The 24,971-nt window shown below is 54.2% G+C and overlaps 2 protein-coding genes across 4 annotated transcripts in view; one reads left to right on the top strand and one right to left on the bottom strand.

Moving 5' to 3' along the window:
• ANAPC13 (anaphase promoting complex subunit 13) overlaps nt 1–24,971 on the bottom strand; it is a 259,639-nt gene that overhangs the window by 122,924 nt on the left and 111,744 nt on the right. The gene's annotated exons all lie outside the window — the stretch shown is intronic.
• Nucleotides 1–24,971, top strand: part of EPHB1 (EPH receptor B1) — an 80,442-nt gene that overhangs the window by 44,754 nt on the left and 10,717 nt on the right. For all 3 annotated transcript variants that reach the window (XR_008451164.1, XR_008451163.1, XM_054074016.1), the window contains exons 4-14: nt 5,747–5,902; nt 10,146–10,481; nt 11,574–11,755; nt 12,956–13,118; nt 15,168–15,276; nt 15,638–15,702; nt 20,118–20,240; nt 21,050–21,297; nt 21,413–21,628; nt 23,608–23,757; nt 24,377–24,570. Coding sequence is in view for 1 of the 3 variants with exons in the window: in XM_054074016.1 (XP_053929991.1) it covers nt 5,747–5,902; nt 10,146–10,481; nt 11,574–11,755; nt 12,956–13,118; nt 15,168–15,276; nt 15,638–15,702; nt 20,118–20,240; nt 21,050–21,297; nt 21,413–21,628; nt 23,608–23,757; nt 24,377–24,570 (1,942 nt within the window). In the remaining 2 variants the exon portion in view is untranslated. The remainder of the gene's footprint in view (nt 1–5,746; nt 5,903–10,145; nt 10,482–11,573; nt 11,756–12,955; nt 13,119–15,167; nt 15,277–15,637; nt 15,703–20,117; nt 20,241–21,049; nt 21,298–21,412; nt 21,629–23,607; nt 23,758–24,376; nt 24,571–24,971) is intronic.

Here is a 24,971-nt window from a genome sequence, read left to right as displayed (position 1 = left end):
TGAAAGCATCTAGGAGGGCTTCCAAGCCTGTGTGCAGGCTGCGCGTGGGGGCAGCAGGATGGGACGGAGAGCTGCCTCGCCACTAGAATACCCCAAACTGGCACTAATCAGAAAATCTCCATTGGAAGGGTGAGAAATTGAGGGACTATTTTTTTTCTTTTTGGTGTGCTTTAAGATCCATTTAGTGTCCAAGGGGTCTGTAAAATGTACAAGGAATTCCTTGCAAGTGTTGGTTCTCTTCTTTTAGGTTTCATCTGAAATCGTGAGCCTCGTGTAGAAAGTGTCAATTTTAGGAGCCATTTTTTTTTCTTAATGAAAAATTGTCATTTGCCGAAAGCAGGGAAATGGCTTTGAGTCCTTTTCCAGCAGGATGTTAAGTGCAATCAGCTGAGGTTCCTCCTTTGTTCACGGCCGGAGGTATCCTCAAACACAACAGGGCTTCTTCTGTGCTGGCTGTCTCCCACGGGGGCTGGTAGGCACTAGCCACATGTCTTTTTGGAGCAAGGCTGGATCATTCAGGCTTTTCCAGTGCCTTTGCACATCGTAGTCCTCTCCACACCTCTGGCTTGCTTGAGGGCATCACCTCGTGCAGCACCATTACTTCTCACGCAGGTTTTCCTCACCTGCTGCTCTGGCGTGACCACAGGCATGTGCATGGATGTACTTCAAGATGCTGAGCTTGTCCTGCAAAGGCATTGGACCCAAACAGAAAACCCCCAAACTCATGAATTTGGGAAAATCCAGCAAGTGGGGTTGGCTCTGCCTCAGTGGGGACATTGAGGGCACGGGAATGATGAGACAGTGCAGATTTGGAGTGCTGATGGTGAAGGGAACTGTGGTGGGAGCTGGTGGGCGCCAGGGGAGGAGGTGGGGAGCTGTGAGCCAAAGCCTGTAATTCTTTGCAGAAGCTCCTATTTTAAAACCTGATAAGGAAAAATGCCACTCCATGTCCTCGGGGAGCTTTAGAGCGAGTGAATACAGAGGAGAGATCTCCTTTCTTCCTTTCTTTCTTTGTTGTTTTTTTTGACTAAACCTTCCCTGAGAGAGTAATTAAAAAGTGCAAGTGCCAGGTGCAGTCCGAGAGGGTTTAGCGGGAAGAGTGAAATGCTTGGATACCCCCACGCTTGCACCCCTTCTGCTGAGTGTCTGCTCTATTGATGGTGCTTGCCCTGGGCAGGAGCAGGGGTGGCTGAGCAAAGAGATCCTGCTTAGCTCTGGCTTTTTCTAGGACCCTCGGCACCCGCAAAATAAGGGAGCGGGATAGGTGCAGTTAAGGCAGGAGAGTTCGCAGCACCAAAAAGCCTCATGGCGATGCTCTGTGCTGCTGCTGCTTCGATAATTCATCCCACCCTGTTCCAGCTGCGGAGCGAGGAGGGGGCAGTAATGGCGATGCAGGGCTGGGGTGCGTTAACTGGCTGGGATGTGGCCGTATCCCCACCCCAGCCCTTTGGTAGCTTAAGAGGGGCTGCTCTGGCTGGGAGAGCACCAGCATCATCCAGCCCTGTGGGGTGCTGCAAATTGGCTGGCACCCCTGGCATCACCCTTCGGGCAGGAGAGAGACTTGTGAGTCCAGAGGAGGCCACGGAGATGATTGAGGGCTGGAGCAGCTCCCGTCCGAGGACAGGCTGAGAGAGTTGGGGTTGCTCGGCCTGGAGAAGAGAAGGGAGACCTTAGAGTGCTTCCAGCACTGAAAGGGACTCCAGGAAAGCTGGGGAGGGGCTTTTGATCAGAGAGTGCAGGGGCAGGACCAGGGGAATGGTTTTCAGTTGAAAGAGGAGAGATTGAGATGAGATCTTAGGGAGAAATATTTTGCTGTGAGAGTGGGGAGGCCCTGGCCCAGGGTGCCCAGAGCAGTGGTGGCTGCCCCATCCCTGGAGGGGTTCAAGGCCAGGTTGGATGGGGCTTGGAGCCCCTGATCCGTTCTATGATTCTATTTTGTGATTCCATTTCCCTCCTCAGTCTCCAGTGATGAGGTCTCTCTGCTAGAATCCTGCATTCAAGCAGCCCCCATCGATGCTCCCTCCTCTCCCCAGACACCTGCATCAGTCCCGGGCAGGGGTCGTGCTGGTAAACCCTGGCCCTCACTGCTGGGGTTGCGCGACGTTCCCAGTGTGCGAGCAGGATGATGGACCGGAGCCGCAGACCGCCCTGGGCCGTGGAGGGGGGCATGTGCTGAGCAGGCTGCCCTGGCGGGCGCTGAGAAACACGGACGGCTTTTGTGCCTCATCATTTGCAAACACAACCCTAGTGCTTAAATGCAAGGAAATGGATAGTTAAGCACATCATTAATCTTATCCAGCCCACATAATCAACAATCAATTAATTCTTCTCCAGGCTGAAGAGATGCAGACTGTTCCATAGCCTGGGCACCTGCAGAGGAGCCTCTTTGTGGAGGAATTCAGAGTGTTCAGGTTTGAGCCCCTCACTACAAGAAGGACATTGAGATGCTGGAGCACATCCAGAGAAGGGCAACAAAGCTGGGGGAAGGGGTTAGGGTACAAGCCTTGTGAGAAGCAGCTGAGGGACCTGGGGCTGTTGAGTCTGGAGAAGAGGAGGCTGAGGGAAGACCTCATCGCTCTCTGCTGCTCCTGGAGAGGAGGTTGTGGTGAGGTAGGTGTTGGGCTGTTCTCCCTGGTAGCCAGTGGCAGGACAGGGGGAAATGGCCTCAAGATGTGCCATGGGAGATTTAGGCTGAATATTAGGAGGAATTTTTTTACTGGAAGGGTTGTCAAGCATTGAAAGAGGCTGCCCAGGGCAATGGTTAAGCCACCATCCGTGGAGGGGTTTAACGGCCAAGTAGATGTCCTGCTTGGGTACATGGTCTGGTGGCAGGCTTAACAGGGCTGGATCGATGGTTGGACTTGATGATCTTAAAGATATTTTCCATCTGAAACCATTCTATGAGTCTATGAAAGCTGAGGCAGAGCCTCCTCCTGTGCTCATCTCAGGCACCAGACCCTGCCAGCTCTGGAGAACTTTCTTGTGGCAGCTCTTAAATCAAGGCAAGCGTCACACTTGCTGTCGGCAGTGTGATTTGTTGCTCCCTCCTGGGTTTGAGCCTTCTGTCCGAGCCTTACACTCAGACTGCATGTTTGCCATCTAAAGGATTGTGGATCCCATGCTGCGTGGGTCTCTATAAATCCCACCGCAGCAACATGGAGGCTCAGGGCGTTTGGCTTCGTCTTTGGTATGAGGTTCGTAGTTCAGCTCCCCCTGAAAGAGCGGAGGTGCGGGCAGCAGTGAGAGTGGTGAGGACTGGAGCCCACGGCAGCTTTGGGAGGAAGGAGAAGGCATCATCGTCTCCTGAAACTGCAGGAGATGTTAGGCAAGTGCAGCATAATTACAGGAGAGAAAAGCTAATCGGTAATAATAACAATTAAGAGCCACGTGCCAGCAGATTACAGGAATTTACGGATAAGCACAGCAATAATAGAAACCTGAGGACACTGGGTTGCAGAGTGTGCTTTTTTCAGGTGTTTTGACAAAGAATTGCTTATTAATTGCAATTAAAAATTAACAAACCCCTTCAGCCGACCCGCCATGCTTAAAACCAAGGCATGTTCGTAGCATTGCATCTCTCTCCTCCTTCTCCTTCCCTCTCCCATCTCCTTCCATCAAAACCCAGCTGGCTGTTCCCTGGTACTGTTGTCCTGTCCTTCCTGCTCCTCCAAAGAGCCCAGAACATTTCATGTGTGTTTGTGAACACATCCTCCAGGTGCAGAACCCCCAAGTTGCCTGTTGCGTGTCTCATGAATGCTAACACTTGCTGGCACGGGCACAGTGCTGCTGGGATGTCCCAGGGAGGTGCTGGTGGGAAGGGAGAAGGGAAGAAATGGAGATCCACCTTGAAGTCTTGGTGTCCGCATGTGGTTGTGTCTCCTGCCTTGCGTGTCTGCTGCTTCCTGGTGCTGTTATAGGGCACAGGGCTGTGACCGTGGCTGAGGGAAGGGTCTGCATCCAGCTGCTTTCTGCTTTGGCATCCTGAAGTTCCCCCTCAAGTTCTCATGCGCCCCCATGGTGACCCGCGGTGTCCAATTATCTACACGAGATGGTGGGTCTTGGCCCTAAGTGCTTCTGTAAGAGGCTGCAGGTGTGGGATGGCCGCAGTCAGATGCAGAGGGCCTGGCAGTCTTCATGCTGTGGAAAGGAGGAAGGACAGTATGACATGTGGCTGGTTCCCTCTGGAATGCTGCATCCCCACTTGGCTGTTAACGCCGTTCGAAAATGATGGTTTGTCGCAGCTGGCTGTGTGCCTCAGGCAGGGGAAGAATCCCCTGCATAATAAAATATTGTTTTGATTTATCCTTTTTTATCATCTTTTAATATCTGTAAAGGCTGTGTGAGCAAGAGGCCTTCATGAGTTTGAATGACAGGTTAAAGGGCTCCAATAAAGATTAGATGGTCCACTATCTCCCAAGGAAATTGCATCAAAGTGGTTACTCCTGCTTGCTCCTATTAATTTCCTCTCCATGGCAGCTAGGAGATGCCTCATATCCTGATGCAGCAGACAGGGGCTAAGAGGCACTTTCCATTATCTCAATCATCTCGGTGTTTATGAGACACTTAGGGTGTTTCTTTGCAGAGCCATGCCTCGGAGGTGACAGCATCACAGGGACAGAGCTGGGAACCAAACAGAGGTGGGACCATCATATGTGTTAGGCCATGACCTGTCTCCCTCTGGCTGGGCGGTGGACCAGGTTGGAGATCTGGTCCCTCCGATTCATGTGCCAAAATGCAGGTGTTCCCTTCTGCAGCCCTTGGTTTCATAGGGGCCAGTCAAGGGTCTTGGTAGACCTCAAGGATGGATGAGGATCCATTCATCAGCAGCTGGAGATGACTGGTGGGGTCAGGCAGAAACAAGGAACCCCATCCTTGTCACTCCATCTTCACCCGCTGACTGCAGAGCAGCGAGACACTTGGCTAATGAAACCTGCCCCCATCACTGATTAAAGCCTTGCTGTAATGATAACCGGAGCATCTTCTCATTGTGAATTAGTTGCTATTTCCTGCTTGAATGAACTCAGAGGCTGAAGGCCAGGAAGGTTATTAACCCTGGCCCCAGGCTGCAGGGGTTTAATGGGATGGACCCATGGAGACACTGTCATGGTCGGTGCATCATCTTAATGAAGTGTTCAGATTTTGCATGGAAAAAGAGATGTGAGACCTGAGCCGTGCCATGGAGTGGTGGAAAGGGCCGTTTCAGATCGGCAGAAGGGGAGCACTGTGATGCCCCTGCGTGTCTGTATCCTCATGGGTGCTGCTGGAGAGGGGTGGTGGAGAATGAAGCAGCCCCCTTGCTCCGCCTGGTGTTGCTCTATCGTTGCGGTGCAATTGCTATGTTTTCCTGGTGGTTCCAGAAATGATTTATTGCCAGTGCGGAAAATTTTGGGCATCCTGACTTCACGGGAAGGTGCCCCGTTGAAATCTGATTCAGGTGTGAAACTTTCCTGTGTCTTCTCTTCCTTCCCTTTCATCCCTCTCTTCCTTCCATCCTGTCCTTTTCTTCTTCTTTCTGCCCATTTCTAAGGACAAGACTTGCTTCCATTCTGCCCTGGAATTGCTCAGCACCCTTTTCTCTGGTTCTGGGTTCTGGGATTGGCTGAGGGCCCTGGGGCTGTTCAGCCTGGAGAAGAGGAGGCTGAGGGGACACCCTATCGCTCTCTACAGCTCCCGGAAAGGAGGTTGTGGTGAGGTGGATGCTGGGCTCTGCTCCCACATGACTTCTTTGCTTTCTTTTCTCTCGCAGCCTGCCCAGTGGGGACATTCAAGGCCAGCCAAGGCACCGGTGTCTGCATGCCATGCCCCTCCAACAGCCGCTCCACCGCCGAGGCCTCGCCGATCTGCACGTGCCGCAACGGCTACTACCGGGCGGATTTCGACCTGCCGGCAGCTGCCTGCACCAGTGAGTAGTGGTGTCGGGGATGACGAGGGTGTTGCAAGGTCTCACTACTCCACTGCTGGGGAAGCAGCAGGGATAAAGTCTCAACCCATGAGCTTTTTTATCATCTTTTCTCCCTCCGTCCTGTGGAGGAGGAAAGCGAGAGAGCGGTTGGGTGGGTGCCTGGCAGCCACTCAAGGTCACCCCACGGTAAGGGCTTACCATTGCAGAGGGCTGAGGTGCCTATATTGAATGCCCACCCCTCTCCACATGGCAGCGCGTCCTCCATGTGCTGTGGAAACGCTTCCTTCACCACCACAAATGCCTTCACTGCCACACCAGCATAAGCAGGTGATGTCTCGTCACCCTTTGATTTGCTTTCCTGGGGCACTGCTGTGACACACTCCAAACAGCCAGCAGTGGCCCAGGTGGGCAAGAAGGCCGATGGCATCCTGCCTTGGATCAGCCATGGTGTGGCCAGCAGGAGCAGGGAAGGGATCACCCCCTGCACTTGGCACTGGTGAGGCCGCACCTCAAATTCTGGGCTCAATTTTGGGTCCCTCACTCCAAGAAGCACATTGAGGGGCTGGAGCGTGTCCAGAGAAGGGAACAGAGCTGGGGAGGGGGCTGGAGAACAAGGGGTTCTGAGAGCGGCTGAGGGTCCTGGGGCTGTTTAGCCTGGAGAAGAGGAGGCTGAGGGGAGACCTCATCGCTCTCTGCAGCTCCCGGAAAGGAGGTTGTGGTGAGGTGGGTGCTGGGCTCTTCTCCCAAGTGACAAGGGATAGGACGAGAGGAAATGGTCACAACCTGTGCCAGGGGAGGTTTAGGTTGGATATCAGGAACAATTTCTTTCCTGAAAGAGGTTAAGTCCTGGCAAAGGCTCTCCAGGGCAGGGGTGGAGTCTCCATCCCTGGAGGGGTTCAAAAAGTGTGTGGCCATTGGTCTTTGGGATATGTTTTAGCAGGCATGGTGGGGTTGGGCTGGAGGTTGGACTGGATGAGCTTAGAGGGCTTTTCCAACCTCAGTGATGCTGTGATTCTAAACAATGAGTGATGGGACGGACTGGCCACCCGCCTCGCTGTCAGCTGTTCGAGTTCATGCATCACCCTGGCAGTGGTGGTGATGGCCAGGAGAGTCCCTGGGATAAATTAGAATTTAAAGTTATCCGCTGTCACTGTCTTGTTCATATTCTTGCAGATGGAGTCTTTTTTTATAGGCAGAGCGAGTGCATTAAGCTTTGGTATTCAGTGCAGTGTGGTGTGCGATGCATCGCTGCTTGGCTGTCTGCCTCAGTGACCTGCGGTGGCAGCAGTGGCCTCAAGCCTGTCTTTCAGTTAGAAAAGAGCACAGGAGAGAAGAAAGCTCTGCTGCGCTTCTCTCAGCCTGCTGTGAACGTGGGTCTCAGCCTCAGCTCGCCCCCCAGAATACATTCCAGGCCCTTTAATCAACCCGTCAGCTTTAGCGCAAGGATGCTCTGGACCCTTGGTGCTGAGGAGGGCATGGAGTGGTCAGAAATGAGGCACGGAGTCGCATGTTCTGCCGGATCACTCAAGCTGCCAGAGCAGATGCAGTTGGCAGGGAGCAGAATGGCAAATAGATCTATAGATCTTTATTATGTCTCATTGCATGGCTGATTTACAGGATTGCTGCGCTATAGGAATACAGTGTAAAAAAATCCATTTGCTGATCTTTATTTCTCCTCTTCGATGCTTAATTTCACAGTGCTCTCATCCGAGGTGCCAGCTGTTCACTAGCAAAGTTCTCCTGTGTCAGAGTAGAAAATAAAAGCATGGAGCTGCGGGCACTGCCCTGGACCAGAGCCCTTCCCAAGGGCTTCCCTTTGGGCACGATTCCTGCCTCGTGCCCTTGGCAGGGGAGGAATGGGCTGGGATTTATGGAGGCAGTTTTTTGGGCCAGGGAAGAAAGATAGGTTTTTTCCTTTTTTTCTTACCTTGATATTATCTACTTAAGGTACAAAGAAAGGGATCAGATTAAGGTTCCTGAGACAGATTGAAGCTTTTGGGGATTACTCGCTGTTTATTGATCCTTCTCCCCAGTATTTGTGAGTCCTCTGGTCCAGTTCCTCTGTGGAAGTGATCATAGAATCATAGACTGTCCTGAGCTGGAAGGGACTCACAAGGACCATCGGTTCCAGCTCCTGTCCCTGCACAGGGCACCCCAACATTCACACTGTGGGGCTGAGGGCATTGGCCAAATGTTGCTGGAACATTGTTAGGCTTGTTACCGTGACTGCTTCCCTGGGAGCTGTTCCAGTGCTCCACCACCCTCTGGGAGAAGAGCCTTCTCCTCATGTCCAACCTAACCCTCCCCTGGCACAGCTTCCTGACATTCTTTTGGGTCCTGTCATAGGTCAACAGAGAGAAAAGATCTACGCCTGCTCCTCCTCCCCTTGTGAGGAAGCTGCAGAGTGTGACGAGGTCTCCTGTTGGTCTCCTCCAGGCTGAACAGACCAAGTGTTTTCAGACGCTCCTCACACAGCTTCCCCTTTCAACCCTTCCCCAACTTCGTGCCCTCCTCTGGACACTTTCCAGCAGCTTTAGATCGTTTTTATCCTGTGACCCCAGAAATGCACCCAGTGCTCAAGGAGGGACCACACCAGTGCAGAGCAGAGCAGGACAATCACTGGCGGTGCCGTGCTGGATGCACCCCGGGACATTGTTACCCTCTTGGCTGCTAGCACACTGCTGGCTCATGTCCTTCCCCCAGCTCCTGCCCTCGATGTGTTGTCTCCTCCACTCCCCTGACCCCCTTTGCCACCTCGGCTGTGCTGGTGGGGTTTTGGGGCAGCCCTGCTGTAGGATGTCCTGAGTGCTCTGAGTCCACGCGAGCCCCTTGCAGCACGGGTGCTGCCCTAGTGGCTGCTCCCCAACATGCACATTTATTCTGCCGAAGGGGAAAAGAATTAAGGGGAATGATATTATTATATTTCAAATTTTAGGTTTTGAAAGGCTGTCATTTTTGTAGGCTTTCGTCTGTGGTATCCACGGCAACGGCTTAGCGAGGCTCCTAAGGTGCTCCCTAGGGGTGAGGATGGGAGCAAGAGAGAGGGCAGCGCAGGCTGAGAGCTGGGCAGGGGGCAGAGCAGGGGCTGCTGCAGCTCCTCCACGCCAGTGCCCTCTCCATCCCATGGCATCCTTGTGCTGACAAAGGTGCCTCTGCCCAGCCTAGCCCCGTCCAGTTTATCTGCAACCACTGGTGCCATTCCCCAGCACACACACGTGCAGGGCTCCCCAGGGGGGCTTTTCCCCAAGATGGATCGTGCTCTGCTCTCTTAACCTCTCCTCACGGGTCAAATCCTCTGTCACTTTTATTGCCCTTGCCCATCAGGGTGAAGTCCTTTCTCCCCCCTGGAAGTGCAGTGCTGAGCCCCGCCAACACGAATGATTGATGGCTCTCCTTATTTAACGCAGCCCAGCAGGTGGATGTTTTGGGTTTGCCTGCAGACCCATCCCAGCTAACCCCAGAATCCTTCCCCAGGCCTTGGCGGGCCCATGGTTGTGCCTCGATGATGCTCTTTGGCCTGGATTCCTCCTGAATCACTCCCTGTTGGCTCCGGCACTGTTCAGGCAGCACTTGCAGTCGGAGCTGTATTCAAATCCCACCCTCCAAGGCATTTACGATGGCTCCTGGTGGATTTGATCAATGCAATTTTGATTTCTCATCCAACATCCAAGCTGCTCGCAAACCAGCGAGTAGTGCCAGTTTTCTTCCATGCCGTTGAATACCTGGGCTTCCAACTTGCGGTATCGAACTGTTAATAACCACTTTCCATTTTTGACTCTCTTTTCGCCTGCTGCTCCTCTGCAGTGCTGGCTAAGTGGCGTTCCTCTTGCTGGGATAATGTGAGGTCCTTCTCCACGTGAGCACTGGAGCTATCTGGGCATCTCCCAGTCTTTAAAATGGGTCCGTCTTGGCAAATGGATCCATGTGCACTCCGCATGGGGGTGTTTTTTCGAGACTAAGTGGGTTTGTGGCGTGGGAGGCCTCATCCTCAACCATGAACTCCCTCTCTGTGGCCAGCGGTATGGGTGGTCAGCGTTGCTGGTGGGGAGAGCCTGACCCTGAATAGAGCAAAGCCGTGGAAATCAAATCCCTCCTGAGGCAGGAGGTGATGGGCAGACCAGCAGAGAGAGCCGTGAGGTGTCCTTCTCCGTGCTGGAGCCCCTGGGGCTCCTGCTGAGCCGTGGTAGGGCTGAGCATAATGTTTTTAGCAAGGATCTGTCTCAAGCCCTCTCCTTTTCTGCAGGTGTCCCATCTGGCCCCCGCAACGTCATCTCCATCGTCAATGAGACTTCCATCATCCTGGAGTGGCACCCACCGCGAGAGACGGGGGGGCGGGATGATGTCACCTACAACATAGTCTGCAAGAAGTGCCGCTCAGACCGGCGTGCCTGCTCCCGCTGCGACGACAACGTGGACTTTGTCCCCCGGCAGCTGGGACTGACGGAGACCCGAGTCTTCATCAGCAAGCTGTGGGCGCACACACCCTACACCTTTGAGATCCAGGCTGTCAACGGGGTTTCCAACAAGAGCCCCTTCCCACCGCAGCACATCTCCGTCAACATCACCACCAACCAAGCTGGTGAGTCCTGGGATGGCGCGATGCCAGGGGTTTTAAGCCATACACTGTGAGCTGCAAGCTCCAAGTCCAAAGGGAACAGCTCCTGTGCTGTGGTAAACCTGCACCCAGCACTGGGCAGCAGCCGGGAAAGCAGGGCCAGGAAAAGGAGGGAGAGGGATGGGGAGGTGAAGGGGTGCCTGTGCCCTGGGCAAAGTGAGCACTGGGTTGTGGGAGGGGAGGGGGAGAGGTCTGGTATCTGCTTTTTGTCCTCCTCTAGGTTGCTTGGGGATGAAACAGCATCTCCGTTTTCCCGGGTGGGAGCAGGGAGATGAAATGAATCCAGCCAGGGTGCACGGAGGGAGCAGCATCCCAGGACTGAATTCAGGCTCCTGTCCTCTGCCACATCCCTCTCCCATCATTTTCCTCTTGTCCCCTGTTGCAAGCTCCCCTAGCCCTTTCGCCCCCTTTTCCTGCTCAGGAGACGAGAGCTGAGCAGCAGCTCTGGGCCAAATCAGGATTCTGACAGGGTGGGTGTGCAGGTGGCAAGGGGGCACCCAATTCCGGGCTGCACTCGTGTCCCCTTGCTGGGCCGAGGTATCTGCCCTAATTTCCTGTCGTTGCCCTCAGGGTGGGCAGATTTTTGCTCCCATGTTCTATTTCTGACAGCATGTGAGGTCACAGCTGTGGCTCAGGCTCCTGCGGTGCTGGGCGCGGGCTCCCCGAGAGATGCTGTTACAGTGAAAGACAGTGAGCAGAGCTGGAGACCGTCATCAAGCCTGGGGAGAGCTTTGCTGTCTTTGACCCCCCATGGGAGACATCCTTGGAGCGAGCAATCCCAGGGAGAAGGAACACTGAGGATTTCTAAGCCCCTAATTAAAGAGTAGTTGGTTTAAATACTGGAATACCCTTGCCAGCTAGCTGCCTCAGTTCCATCTAAGCTGTGGAAATGCTGCCTTTCCCACTGCTGAGGTGGGAGTGTGTCCCACTGGGAGAACAGCCACGGGCGCAGGAGACTGGGGATGTTCTGTGCACCCAGGAGATTTTCCCCCTCCCCAGGGCTGTCTGTCCTACCCCTCTCCATTAATTTTCCCTCCCTCCCTGCTTCCTCGGCAGCACCCTCCACTGTCCCCATCATGCACCAGGTGAGTGCCACGATGAGGAGCATCACACTCTCCTGGCCTCAGCCTGAGCAGCCCAATGGCATCATCCTGGACTATGAGATCCGCTACTATGAGAAGGTGAGCCGCATCTGCACGCCTGATGTCGGCAGCACCGTAGGCTCCAGATCGGCAGCGGTAAGTTGGGATGGAAACCTTATGACGCAGGGTGGGATGGGGGTTACATAAAGCTTCGTTACAGCACTGCCAGGAGGCTGCTCAGGTCCTGAGGGGGAATATCGACGAGCTTTGAGTCAGGCTCTTTGCGGGAAAGGGTCCAGCCAGCAGGACAGGGTGTGGGATGCGTGCCTGGTTGCCCGTGCTGGCTCTAGAGGGTGAGAGTGATCAGCAACCAGAGGAAGGAGAGCAATGTTGTGACTGCAAGTATTAATTCCTCCACCGTGGCAGTGTTTTCTCCAGTGCATCAGTGCCCATTGCAGCCTTGACTCTGGTGTATGCTAGGGTGGCAGGGACCTGGGGTGTGGGGCAGCGTCAGGAGGAAAGGAGGGGCCAGTGAAGACCAGCAAAGGTTATCAGGGTTGTCCCTGTGCTGGGTCACTGCCTCCTGCCAGGTCCTTTCACTGGCAGCCATCTGTCCCTGCAGGGGACACACTCATGACCCTTGCGGTGAACCGTGCCATGGCCAAGCTGTTCCATCCCTCCTTGCGTCTTACCAGCTTTAGTGAATTCCTCTGAATGTGAATAATTAGATGATCTCACTCGTGGTCCGTTTACAGCAACTCACTGGGGAACACTGTGAAAAATGAGCTTTGAGACGCATGAGGTTTCCACCAAGGTTTAGCGTGAGGACCCCTGCCAGCAGAGCAGGGGCTGTTGGGGCTGGGGCTCTCAGCAGAGGCAAGTTGCCCTTGAACCTGCTTGAGCAGCTCTTGGAGGGTGCGTTACGGTCTGTCCATAACTGCATGAGGTTTCTGAAATGTGCAGGGGCACCAGTGCTTTGAAGAGGAGGAGTTCACTGATCATGAGCGTTTTAGCTCTGGACACTCCTGAGCTGTTCCATCTCTGTGGTGGGACCAGGGGCTGCCTGGGAGGCTCGTACTGGAGGGACATCCCCAGCTCCCCGGAGGCCAGGAAGAACTTGTGGGTCCTGTTCCTGCAGGATCCTCCATGTCAGGGGCTGGGGGCAACCAGAAAGTTCTGAGGCACCTTGCCCAGGCTCCAGCATTTGTTCTCTTGGAGCAGAACCAGGGCCACCGCTTAATCCTCCTGCAGATAACCCTCATCCCTGCCATCAACAGGGACAGGTGGGCTGCAGGACACACCGTCCCCTCCGCTGTCCCTGTCGTGGCTGACCGTCTCTCTTGGCCATGCCCGTAGGATCACAATGAGTACAACTCCTCCATGGCCCGCAGCCAGACCAACACGGCCAGGATCGAGGGGCTGCGGCCCGGCATGGTCTATGTGGTGCAGGTGCGAGCCCGCACTGTGGCCGGCTACGGCAAGTACAGTGGGAAGATGTGCTTCCAGACGTTGACGGACGGTGAGTCTGGGATTGGGGGACAGGGAGGCCGGGGGGGTGGTTGCTTTTCCAGCAACGGCTTTGGGCTTTAATTGGATTAAATGAACTTGTCTCTGCAAACCTCACTCCCGGCGGGCAGCGTGGCGAAAGCCAGGTGATTTACAGCAATGTCTTACTAATCGCCAGCTGGAGGAGTGATCTGCTCTAAATCTCTTAGCTCTATTTTCTCCCCTGCTGTGTTGCTGCAATTTTGTTTCTCTTGCCTCTGCCCGTGGTGGCAGAGACCCCTGCCATGGGTTGAGTCCAGCGCGGCAGCGTAGGGAGCAGCGGGGTTTGCAGACTCCCGGAGGAAGGATTCCTGAGGTGCTCTCTAGGGATACTCTCTTGGGGTGCTCAGAGCCGCATCCAAGCCGTCCGGGCAAAGCTGGAAGGCTCAGACCCATCTCTAAACACTGATTCTCCATGCTGATGTGGTGTGTCGGAAGGAAAGGGCTGTCTCGAGACCTTCACAGCTTCTTTTGGCCTCCACCACAGTCATGCTGTCATTCTTCTGGCCCCACCACTTCCCTGCACCCACAAACATAGATCCCTTTAGAGACTAAGAACCCATGGGAGGGTTCTTCATTAATCTCAGCTTTGGGACAAATCTAGAAGTCAGTAAATGACACAAGGCTCCCTTTGTGGTCTTCCTTTGCCTCCAGATACTCAGGGAGCTGAAGTCCCTGCAAGGACCCCTTTCCTTGCCTTTGCCAGCATTATTCCCGCTCCACTTAGGTGACCCCCATGGATCTCAGCTCCTCTGGTTGTCTTGCTTGCTTGTGCTCGTGTCAAGTGCCAGCTGGGACGGAAAGAGCAAAACCACGCAGGGGGACTGAAGGGAAGGAGATGGCAATAAACCCCACCAGTGCCTCAAATGTCCAGGATTAGAGAAGCAAGAAGAAAATTCCTGCCTCAAATAAGCAATTAATTGAAATTTAATAAGAATGGATAGTGTAGATTATTAAATAATAATTGATTGTTAGATGAGAATTTCTCAGGACTGAAGCGGCATGGGAGAGATAAATCCAGTTGCCTGTAATTAATCACGAAGTAGGAAAATACAGATAAAAGGGTGCTAAATGCTTTCTTTTGGAGTGAATTTTATTTTAACCCTTGCTGGTGGCTGCTGGCACAGCCCTGCAGCCCTTGCTGGAGATGATTGGAGAGGGAGGTGTTTCAGGAGGAGCGTGGGGTCTGCTGGGCACCACCCACCCGCACGGCTGTGGGTTCCCACACTGCTAACAGTGCAGGGCAGGAGGAGGGGGAGCGCATGGAGGTGGCAAGTGGCTTTCTTGGGGTTCTGCCAGGCATGTCCCTGTGCCACTCCAGCCTTCACCACAGCCTGCTGCTGGAGGACGCGGTGGGTGGCCGAGGGGACACGGAGGGGTTGAAGGGTGCTTTGTGTGGAAGGGGTGCTGTGGTTGCTCTGCAAAATGAGTTGGCTCGTGTCTTCTGTCGAGATGTGAAAACCCACAAGCGGGCCTGCAGCGAGGGCACTTGGCTTCTCCTGGGCTTCTCTCTCAAGGTTGACTGATGTGTGGTGGACTCTTTGATGTCTACTATGGGTGAACTGCTGGCGCAGCCTCCCTGGCTGCTTTTGGGGAGGTCTTTTCTCTTCCACCTTTCCTGGAACATGTAGGAACATTTTGTCTGTGAGACCCTGCGTTAAATCTGGTTGAAACAACCAACAAGTTTAAATTTATTGTTGGAAGAGAAACCCCAGAGGCACAGACAAAGCCACCTTGTGAACCACGTCTCTTCAGGTAACTGGGCCCATGCACGTTGGTTTGACTTCATTCGCAGGGCCTTCTCTTCTGTATTTTTAACCCAAAGTCTGTGTAAGCCCAGTGTGACAATCCTTCCCTGTGCAACACAGCACTGATTCCTCAACCAATGCTCCTTCCTGGATCCCCTGTCACACCACACCAGCACTCATGAAATCAGAGGGGGGCATTACAGGACCTCTTCCTAGGAGGCTCTCACTCCATCACTGACCAAGGGAGAATTCACCCCATCCCTCTTCTCTTGCAGATGACTACAAGTCAGAGCTGAGAGAGCAGCTGCCTCTGATCGCAGGGTCTGCAGCAGCTGGGGTGGTCTTCGTTGTCTCATTGGTGGCCATTTCCATCGTCTGCAGCAGGTAGGAACAGGCTGACCAGCGTAATGGTGGCTGCCGCCTCGCTGAAGGCCAGGCTGGGTGGGACTCTGAGCACCGTGATCCAGTGGGAGGTGTCCCTGCCCGTGACAGGAGGTGGAACTGGATGGGCTTTAAAGTCCCTTCTGACCAAAACCATTCCATGATTCTGTGGATGTTCCTGGAAGGTGGGGGTGGTGAGATGTAGCTGAGAGGGATTTGGGGTGGGAGGGGAGGGACAGGAGACCCTGGCAGCTGGAGAGACCGTGGAGGTGCCACCACTCACAGGGTGTTGCTGGCAGGGGAGCGTTTTGGGGACATCACCAGCCACTGGTTCCTCAAGCCCGGCTGTTTTCTGTCCTCCCAGGAAGCGTGCGTACAGCAAGGAGGCCGTGTACAGCGATAAACTACAGCACTACAGCACCGGGCGAGGTGAGTGGGGAGTCGGGGCTATGCTTCCACACCAGCATGGGCCCCTCTCCTCCACCTTCAGATACGCGTGGTGAGGGGGGTGAAAGCTCCTTGGGGCAGAGGGAGAGGAGGAGAGCCGTCCTCAGCTCTGTGTCAGGGTGTTTGCGGGGATTGCAGTGGTGCAGCATTGTGGGTGGGAAGAGGAACAGGGGGGATTTGGGGACTAGGGGTGGATCTGGGGGGACAGGAGGGTTTAGTGGGAAAGGATGTGGGGAGAGGATGCAGTGAGGACTCCCAAAAGGTGAAAGGAAGGAGAGAGGCAGTGTGAAGAAGGGGGATGAGCTCCTGATCTACCACAGGCTCTGACTGGGCCAGGATCAGTGCTGTGCTGTGTTTACCGCTCGAGGAATTCTAAATTTTGGGAGTGTAGTCATTGAGGAGGGGCTGGTGGCCAGCATTGCTGCTCTCCTGGTCGTGTGGCTGTCGGTTGTCCTGCGTCCTGCTCTGGGAAGGATGTGTGGCCAGTGGTTAGGGAGGCTTTGGGCAGCTGATGCCCTTGGCAAACAACCAGGAGAGCCTGAGCTTGAAGGGCCTTTTCCGAAGATACCTTTGCGGTTCGTGGAACTGTACAGCAGAGTAAACTCCTCCGGCTCCTGGCAAAGCAGCCAGTGGGCCATTGTGATTGCCGCAAATGATGATAAAGCAGTAAAGCATCAGCTTCAGGGGGTGAGGAGTTGCCATCCGGTGCCTGCAGGCTCCTTGCCCCATCCCCAAGGGCTGTACATCCCATTTACGCTCTCCTGGAGGTGCATTTTGCTGCTGAGCAGGAAGAAACTGCCCCTGGGTCCTGGACACATGCCTGTGGAAAAGGGGTGGTGGTAGAGTATGGGGATGGGTGGACAATGGGAGCAGTATGGGAAAGGAGGGGAGGGATGGAGATGGAACGATCAGCCTAGCAGGGAAAACGGGAGAGCTTGCAAGGAAGGAAGCGGTTTGGAGGCAGCCGGGAAGCCAGGCCAGGCCGGTATCAGCATACTACATCTCTTTTGACCTTCTCAGCTTCATACAAAACCTTGCAGCGTGATGGCAAGGCTGTGAGGGGCCATAAACCTCCCTGCAAACGATAAACTGTTCTCCAAACATCTCCAGTCGACACTGAAATACGATGGACCTGTGGTTTTCCTCCTCTTCTTTGTGTTTCTGCACCATGGGTGGCAGGGGAAAATTTAATTGATGCCTGATGGCTAAACCCATGTCAGGCTGCAGTTGAATTTACTTTTCCCATTTCCCCCATTTGGAAACATTCCCCACCCTGTGTGCGTCCATGGCTCACGTGCACCCTCTGTGCATTCCCACTCCACGTGCATCCTGAGGTCACCCTGAGCACCCCAAGCCCCAGGGTGTTCAAGCCAGGGAAGAAAGCAGTGAAGTGGGTGTCAGGGTTTAGTTTTTAAAGCTGGGTGATATGAGGATTGTTTCCCAAATCCCGGGTGCCAGGGCCCCCACCCGCACAGCAAAACCCCTCCAAGGTTAGCGAGCCTCCAGGCGCTTGGTTATTGCAGATGCTGGAGCAAAACAGGTGGGAAATTTGTGGTGAGCGACTAATGGAGGAATGAGCACAGCCACTGGAACAAATCACTGTGTGGTTCATGGCGTTACAGCCTCCCCGCACAGCTCCGCCGTCCCTCCCAGCAGCACCTGGGGATCGTTCACTGCCTGCCACTGCAAGGACTTCCCTGGGCAGATTTTGGGGTGAAATGGCATCTTTCAGGTTGTAATTTCTCATGCTTTGTCTCTGCTGCTGTTTTGCCAGGAGCTTTGAGGCAGGGGAAGTAGGGAAAGCGCCCCATTGAAGCAGCAGCGCTTCAGCAAGGAAGAGTTTTTCTCTGTACGACAATATTTATTCTCAAGGAAAAATGATGTCGGATGGAATCTAATGCTGGAGTCAGGGTTGTGGTGCAGAGCGCTTCAGCTTTTGCAGAGTGACAAATGATTCATTGTTGTCTGGGGTAAGGAGTGGCCTAATCCAGTTTCTTCTAGGAGGATTAGGGCAATATTAAGAGTGCAAAGCTCTCTTCGCATGAGGCTCAGCCTTTGGTGCTGCGTGCCGGTACCCTGTGTTTCGCCCAGCTTTTGCCAGCACGGTGACAATGGGCTCGTGGCTGAGCTTTGTGGAGATGACTAATAGATTTAGGTGCCCTGATCTCACGCATTTGTATGAGATGGGAAATGCAGGAGATACGCAGGGAGCCAGGGGGTGTTTCCTGAGCCTGTGGGCAGACCCCAGGGCACTCAGAGGGCGTTTGAAAACTTGCCTGTAATAGCAGTGGGCAGGACGCTTCAGCATTATCATCTCCTTTATTTTTTCCATATTTTGATCAGTGAGTCAGTCCTGGTTACGATCCTGTAAATCCCTTTGTAATCCTGGCTGGAGCATCAGCTGCTCTTGTAAAAAAATTTATGGGGCAGTTAAAGTGCATGAGACAGAGCCGTAACGGGATTTATGAAGTGCGAGATGCACAGATGGCTTCATTGCAGCCTTCCCCACCTACCCCTGAGGTGCAGAGCTTTTGTCCTGAACGCCCCTTTTGGGGACAAGGATGCTCCTGCCTGGTCCTTCCAGAGTCCCCGGGGCCGCGCGAGCAGTTCTCCCTCGGTGGCAGTTCTGCGCCAGCTGGGCTGCCAGGCTTTCACACCTCCTCCTGAATTGCTTGCCAGCAAACTTGCAAAGAAGCCAGGAGCCGCTTCAGATCTGTGGTGCGGAGCCGCACGGAGGTGATGCTGAGTTCCATGTATTGGTCTGCGCATTGGCTCTAAAAAGGCTTGGGGAAGCGCCGGTGTGGTGGGATCATGGCCCTTGGAGAGGTCCTTGACAGCGTAATCAAACACTGTTGGTCGCCACAAGGGTGAGGTACCTCGAGGACGACCAGGCAGTGATGTCCGTCCTGCTCTCCTCCAGAGATGACCTTGAGGGGCTGCTACGCCATCTCTGGTCCCCTTTTTGGGTAAGAAATGGCACAGGAGACTGAACCCCCACAGGAGACCCCAGCCCATTTGGGGTGCCCTTATGCCAGTGCTCCGCTGAGCCCTGCGGACGGTGGTGGCCGCACTGCCCTGTGGCTGTGCCCCTCAACAGCTCTGCAAGCCCTAGAGCATCCAAACACAATGTCTGCAAACTGCATTTGCGGAATTTAGGATCTGTTTTGGATTTTTGCTCTTTGAAAAGGGCAAGAGCCCACTTGCTGCATCTCCCTGCAGCGTGGCTGGATCCTGCTGCCCTGGATTGTGCCTGTGCGAGGGGCCGCACGCTTGTCGTGGAGGCTGGCAAAGCTGTGGTTTATGGCTCCATGCAGGCTGTTGATTATAATTGCTGCACTCCGTCAAGTCAGTGGTGGCCACAAAACTATCAGAGGCCTTTTTGGGTAAATAAATATTTCTTTACTAATGCATGTGGCCTCGTAAAGCCCTCACCGTAAATGCAGTGAAATGTAGCTCAGATCTGGAACTGCTCCCCATCGCCAGGGCGAGGAAGAGGAAGGATAGTGGTGGAGGAGTCCAGGGCAGAGAAGGAGGGGATGGGATGAAGTGGAGGGTTGGGTGGCATGAGAGAACAAAGAGGACAATGACCTCATGGAGTTACACAAGGCCAAGTGCAAGGTCCTGCACCTGGGTTAAAGCAATCACAAGCACAAACCCAGGCTGGGTGGAGAATGGATTGGGAGCAGTCCTGAGAAGAAGGACTTGGGGTGCTGGGGGGAGAAGCAGCTCAACATGGGCCGGCAACGTGAGCTCACAGCCCAGAAACGACCCGTGTCCTGGGCTGCATCCAGAGCAGTGGGAGCAGCAGGGTGGGAGGGGATTCTGCCCCTCTGCTTTGCTCTGAGACCCACCTGGAGACCTCACCTGGTGTACAAGGACAAGCTGAGAGAACTGGGATTGTTCAGCCTGGAGAAGGCTGAGGGGAGACCTTAGAGCAGCTTCCAGCACTGAAAGGGTCTCCCGGAAAGCTGGGGAGGGGCTCTGGATCAGGGAGGGCAGGGATAGGATGAGGGGAATGGTTTTGAGCTGAAAGAGGAGATTAAGGTGAGATCTTGGGAAGAAATGTTTTGCTGTGAGGGTGGGGAGGCCCTAACACAGGTTCCCCAGAGCAGTGGTGGCTGCCCCATCCCTGGAGGTGTTTGAGGCCCTGATCCAGTGGGAGATGTCCCTGCCCGTGGCAGGGGGTGGAACTGGATGGGCTTTAAGGTCCCTTCCACCCCAAACTGTTCTATGATTCCATGCTTCTGTGATAAGGGTCTATGGAGGTGGTGCAAGCATCTGTCTTAATGGATATATGGACAGTGTGAGGACATGAGGGTCTCCAGTTTTTGGCTGTGGCACAACTCGTCTTGGTTTCCTCTCCCTTTTGCCATTGCTCCCAAATTTCCCATCATAAGGGTCTCCAGGCATGAAGATCTACATCGACCCCTTCACTTACGAGGATCCCAACGAGGCGGTCCGAGAGTTTGCCAAGGAGATCGATGTGTCCTTTGTGAAGATTGAAGAGGTCATTGGAGCAGGTGGGTTTCACTGTCCCTGCTGCCCATCCTTCCCTGCCATCTCAGCTGCTTCACCGTGGCCACTCACCTGCCTAGAGCAATTTTCTGGGAGTGCACACAGGGTCCTTCACCAGGAAACCTTCAAGGAAGCCTCAAAACATCAGGCTTTCCTTGGTTTGTGATGAGTTAGGGTGGGCTCAAGGTTGGTTTCTGCTCTCGAAGTTCCTCTGAGGTTGCTCGTTCAGTCGGGATCAGGCTCAGTGATGTAACAGCTGCCCTTCGCTGCTCATCAAGGCAAAGTGGCTGCAAACCTGCCTTAAATGTAATCCCTCCACAGGCAATTTTTGCCTTGGCGAAGGACAAGCTCTCCTGCTGAAAATGAGAGGATGCTTGCTCTGTATTTTAAATCAGAGGGTAGCAATGAAAACAGCCTGATTATTTTCCATTGCAAGATAATTCATGTGCAAAACAGCAACTGAGTTTATCAACACCAACACCTTGTGTTTGAGGTAGTCCTTAAATGTTGATTCTCTTGCTTGGCAAATCCTTCTTGTGGGGCTTACAAGAGCAACCCCAGCATCTGCTTCTGTCTGCACTGTGCTCTGTTACCTCAGGGGTGGTTGCACACCCAAACATCTCCTCAGCAGCAGACGTTGCCCCTCTTAGAGAGGGTGAGTGAGTAGATTTATAGAGGAGAGCATCACTGAACTGATAACTCACTGGCATTTTTCATCTGGTTGAATTGGAGACCAAACCGCTCGAGGTACTGGTACTCTTTGCAGTGTTTTATGTGGAGGAGGAGGTGGCAGAGGATGCTCTTTCACTTGCAGGGGAGTTTGGAGAAGTGTATAAAGGACGCCTGAAGTTGCCTGGCAAGCGGGAGATCTACGTGGCCATCAAAACGCTCAAAGCCGGCTACTCTGAGAAGCAACGCCGGGATTTCCTGAGCGAGGCCAGCATCATGGGGCAGTTTGACCATCCCAACATAATTCGATTAGAAGGAGTGGTGACCAAAAGCCGGCCAGTCATGATCATCACAGAGTTCATGGAGAACGGAGCCCTGGACTCGTTCCTGAGGGTAAGTCGAAGTCCTCTGGGGAGGTGCAGCATCCTCCCAAGGTTGGGTTTGAGCGGCTTTGGTCCCCCGGAGGAGTCTGCATGCTCACGCGGGCACCTGCTCTGTCCTGTCACAGCAAAATGATGGGCAGTTCACGGTGATCCAGCTGGTGGGGATGCTTAGAGGAATTGCTGCTGGGATGAAGTACCTCGCAGAGATGAATTATGTGCACCGAGATCTGGCTGCAAGGAACATCCTGGTCAACAGCAACCTAGTGTGCAAGGTGTCGGACTTTGGCCTCTCGCGCTACTTGCAGGACGATACATCTGACCCCACCTACACCAGCTCCTTGGTATGTACCTCTCGGCAAGATTTGGTCTTGCTCAGCATCCCCTGTGCCTGCCTTACCTGGACCTCGGAGAAGGATGCTGGATGTATGGCCGGAGCTTCTACCATGGGTGGGAGCATCTCAGGAGGTTTCCCACCACTTAGGCTTGTGGCCTGCAGACTCTGGCTGTGGATCCTACCCATCGTCCTCTTTTCCCTCCTTTCTCTTCCTCCCTTTTATGAGTTTTCTGCCTCCCTCCTTCCCCAGGCACCTTTCTGCCCTTGGCAGTTTCCAGATAAGCCTCTTCCCTCTCCTCCATGGTACACAAAGCAATCCCTGGAGAATATGGGAAGCGGAGTCAGGGAGATAACAGGCTCTCCTGACCACATAACAATAATGTTTTCACTCCCCTTTCCCCCAGTGCTCCACATCTGGTCTGCATTTCTCTGCTGGCAACCTGTTCCAGGCATTAATTAAAGAGAGAAGCCTCACAGGAGCTCCCCAGCCACATTTCTCACCCTTAATTCACTCCTCTGTAGGTCACAGCAGCCCTTGCTCCCCATGCCTTGGAGGATGCCCCAGCCCCCACCACAGCCATCCTCCTGCCCGCGGGCTCTCCAAACCCATGGTGGTGTTAAGGATGAACAGAGGAGAAGGGGATGAACAGCCTGTTGACCTCATCTAGTCGAGTAATTAGAAGAGAGCCTGTGTAAGCCGACTTACTATTTTGGCCTGGCTGCAGGTCCTCACTTTTCCTCCACTGCCTGCAGGACATTGCCCTGCTCCCTGGAGCTGCCTTGCTCCTGCCCGCACCAGTCCTGCTTGCAGCATCTCTTCAATGCTCGTCATTTATTTTGTGCTCAACAACCCCAGCAGTAGCCGCTGGGATGAGGCACGTAGTAGCCTTTCCCCACCTTTAGAGGTAAAAGAGATTATCCATGTTTTTATTTAATTTGGGCCATAATAGATCTCCCCAGCAGCTGGGAAGTGATGCTGCGCTTGCGATTGCATCACTCTGCCTCTCACAGCAAGTTTTTGAGAAGACAGGAAAAACAACCTAGCAGTTAATTTCTCCATTCGTAGTTATTCAAATGAAATTATTTTTACTATTCGTCCTTTCAGAGCTGCTGACGCTTCATTGGAAAAGGCTACAGAAAACAATTGTGCTGAACAATTTACAATGCAGTTCTGTCTGGAGTGAGAACCATGCGTGTTTGCGGTTTCCTCTCCCCTTTGGCTCTCTTTGCTGTTGTTCAGCGGTGCTTGCCTGGGGAGCCGTCCCTCATACATGCTGCCCCTCCACAGCATCCCTGCCCCCTTGGCACGGCCTCCAGCCCTCTCTGTCCTGCCAGGAGCTGGGGCCTGCCCTGGCTCGATGGGGTGGCTTGAGAGGCAGAGCCTGATCTTGAGCTTTTAGGCGAATGAGGAGCTCTGCACTAAAGGCACTTCCCCGTTCAGTGCTTTCCAGGCCTCCTTTGAGACTTAAAGGTGTTTTGCTTTTTGCCTCCTGCTCCAAAAGTGGGCCTGGAAGGGCCTTCCAGCAGCTATGGGAGCTCAGGTGACGCTGTACAGGATGCTCTAGGTTAGACGTTGTTTCTGTCAAAGGCCGAGAGATGGGGATACCTGTGACTCCTTATCTGAGCACTAGTGTAGTCCTTGTTACCTAGTGTCTCCTCGAGCAGAGTCCTGGGGACGGGCCAGTGATGAGCTGGATCCTGCAGGGCAGCCGGAGTGAGGAGGTGTCATGCAGGAGTGGCTTCCAAGTGGGATAGACCCTTTTGTCTTGCTTGGTGAAGCCCTTTTGTGCAGGTACCAGGTAAATTCATAGAGGTGTTTTCAGCTCCTACCTCCTCATCCCATCGGGTAGCATCTGGCAGATGTTCAGCGGGGTCCCTGGGGACCAGCACCTGGGGATGTGCAGGATGGCTCTTACCCTGGCTCAGGGGTGTCTGGGCTCCACTGCCAAGGCTGCTGTTTCTCAGCTGCTCTCCCTCTTTCCGCAGGGTGGGAAGATCCCTGTGAGGTGGACAGCGCCGGAGGCTATCGCTTACCGCAAGTTCACCTCGGCCAGTGACGTCTGGAGCTATGGCATCGTCATGTGGGAGGTGATGTCGTTCGGGGAGAGGCCCTACTGGGACATGTCCAACCAAGATGTAAGCACTGGGGATAGGTGTGGGGGCATCCACGCAGCTCCAGGGAGTGGGCGGGGGGCTCGCTCCCAGAAGAAAGCCCTATCTGAATGGCTCTCTGCTCCTTCCTGAAGCCTCGCTGAAGCAGCGCTTGGTTTTGGAGATGAAACAGGTTGGTGAGTGAGGGAATGCGAGGAAGGAAATTGGAAAGAAAAGCCAGTGGGCTGGTAATTGGACTTCAGGAAGCTGCAGGGCCTTTGAAAATGTTCAGAGGGTTTACGGGCAGGGAAAGGGCTGTGTTAGTTGCACTGCAGCACTCCGAGGCGATCCGCCGAGATAATGAGTGGCAGCTTTCTGCCGGGAGGAACTGCGGCGCGTGGAGCATCAGAGCAGAGATTAACCTCTGAGAGCCCTGGCTCCAAGTGTCTCCTCCTGCTCCCTTTGCTGATGATCAAACGGGCTGGCAGCTGCCTTCCCGATCTGTGGCAGTGCTGCCTGTAGCACCTCTGCCTGCACAGGCGGCTCCACTCATGGATCCGAGCAGCGGAGGTAGCTCAGCTCCCTCTGTGGCTGTGTTTTTCCCTGTCAGGGACCTCTGAGCCCCTTGTCCTCATGTGCTGCTCCCTCCCCTGCCACCCTGCAGGTCATCAACGCCATTGAGCAGGACTACCGGCTCCCGCCACCCATGGACTGTCCCGCTGCTCTTCACCAGCTGATGCTGGACTGCTGGCAGAAGGACCGCAACACCCGCCCGCGCTTCACCGAGATCGTCAACACCCTCGATAAAATGATCCGCAACCCGGCAAGCCTCAAAACTGTGGCTACCATCACCGCTGTGTGAGTCTCCTAGTGTGGGGGATGCTCCCATGTCCACATTCCATGCTGTGGCAAAGGCTTCCCAAGCGTCTTGTGCTGCCTGGGGGGAAGGACGGGAATTCTTTAGTTGTTCGCCAGGCACAGGGGGTTTCTGTCTTTGCTCTGCTTGACAGTCAGGCAAAGAACATAGAGTTTTCATTCGAGCAATGGCAGTAATCCTTCACTATTGATTTGTTATGGCATGTGACCATACAGGTGCGCTGTCTGCTCTGCCAGCACCTCTGTCCCCGCAGCTCCCGCAGCTGGATTACAGCGTGCAGCCCTGCAAAGCGCTGCTTGGCAGAGTGGTGTTCCCGTAGGCGTTCCTCATGGCTTTCCTGGTCTCAGGAACATGCTGGGAGCAGGGCATTGCCAGATGGAGG

Source organism: Cuculus canorus, chromosome 9 (genome assembly GCF_017976375.1).
Source record: "Cuculus canorus isolate bCucCan1 chromosome 9, bCucCan1.pri, whole genome shotgun sequence".
Lineage (NCBI taxonomy): Eukaryota > Metazoa > Chordata > Aves > Cuculiformes > Cuculidae > Cuculus > Cuculus canorus.
Note: the sequence above shows the minus strand (reverse complement) of the source record. Positions and strands in the feature narration are given on the sequence as shown.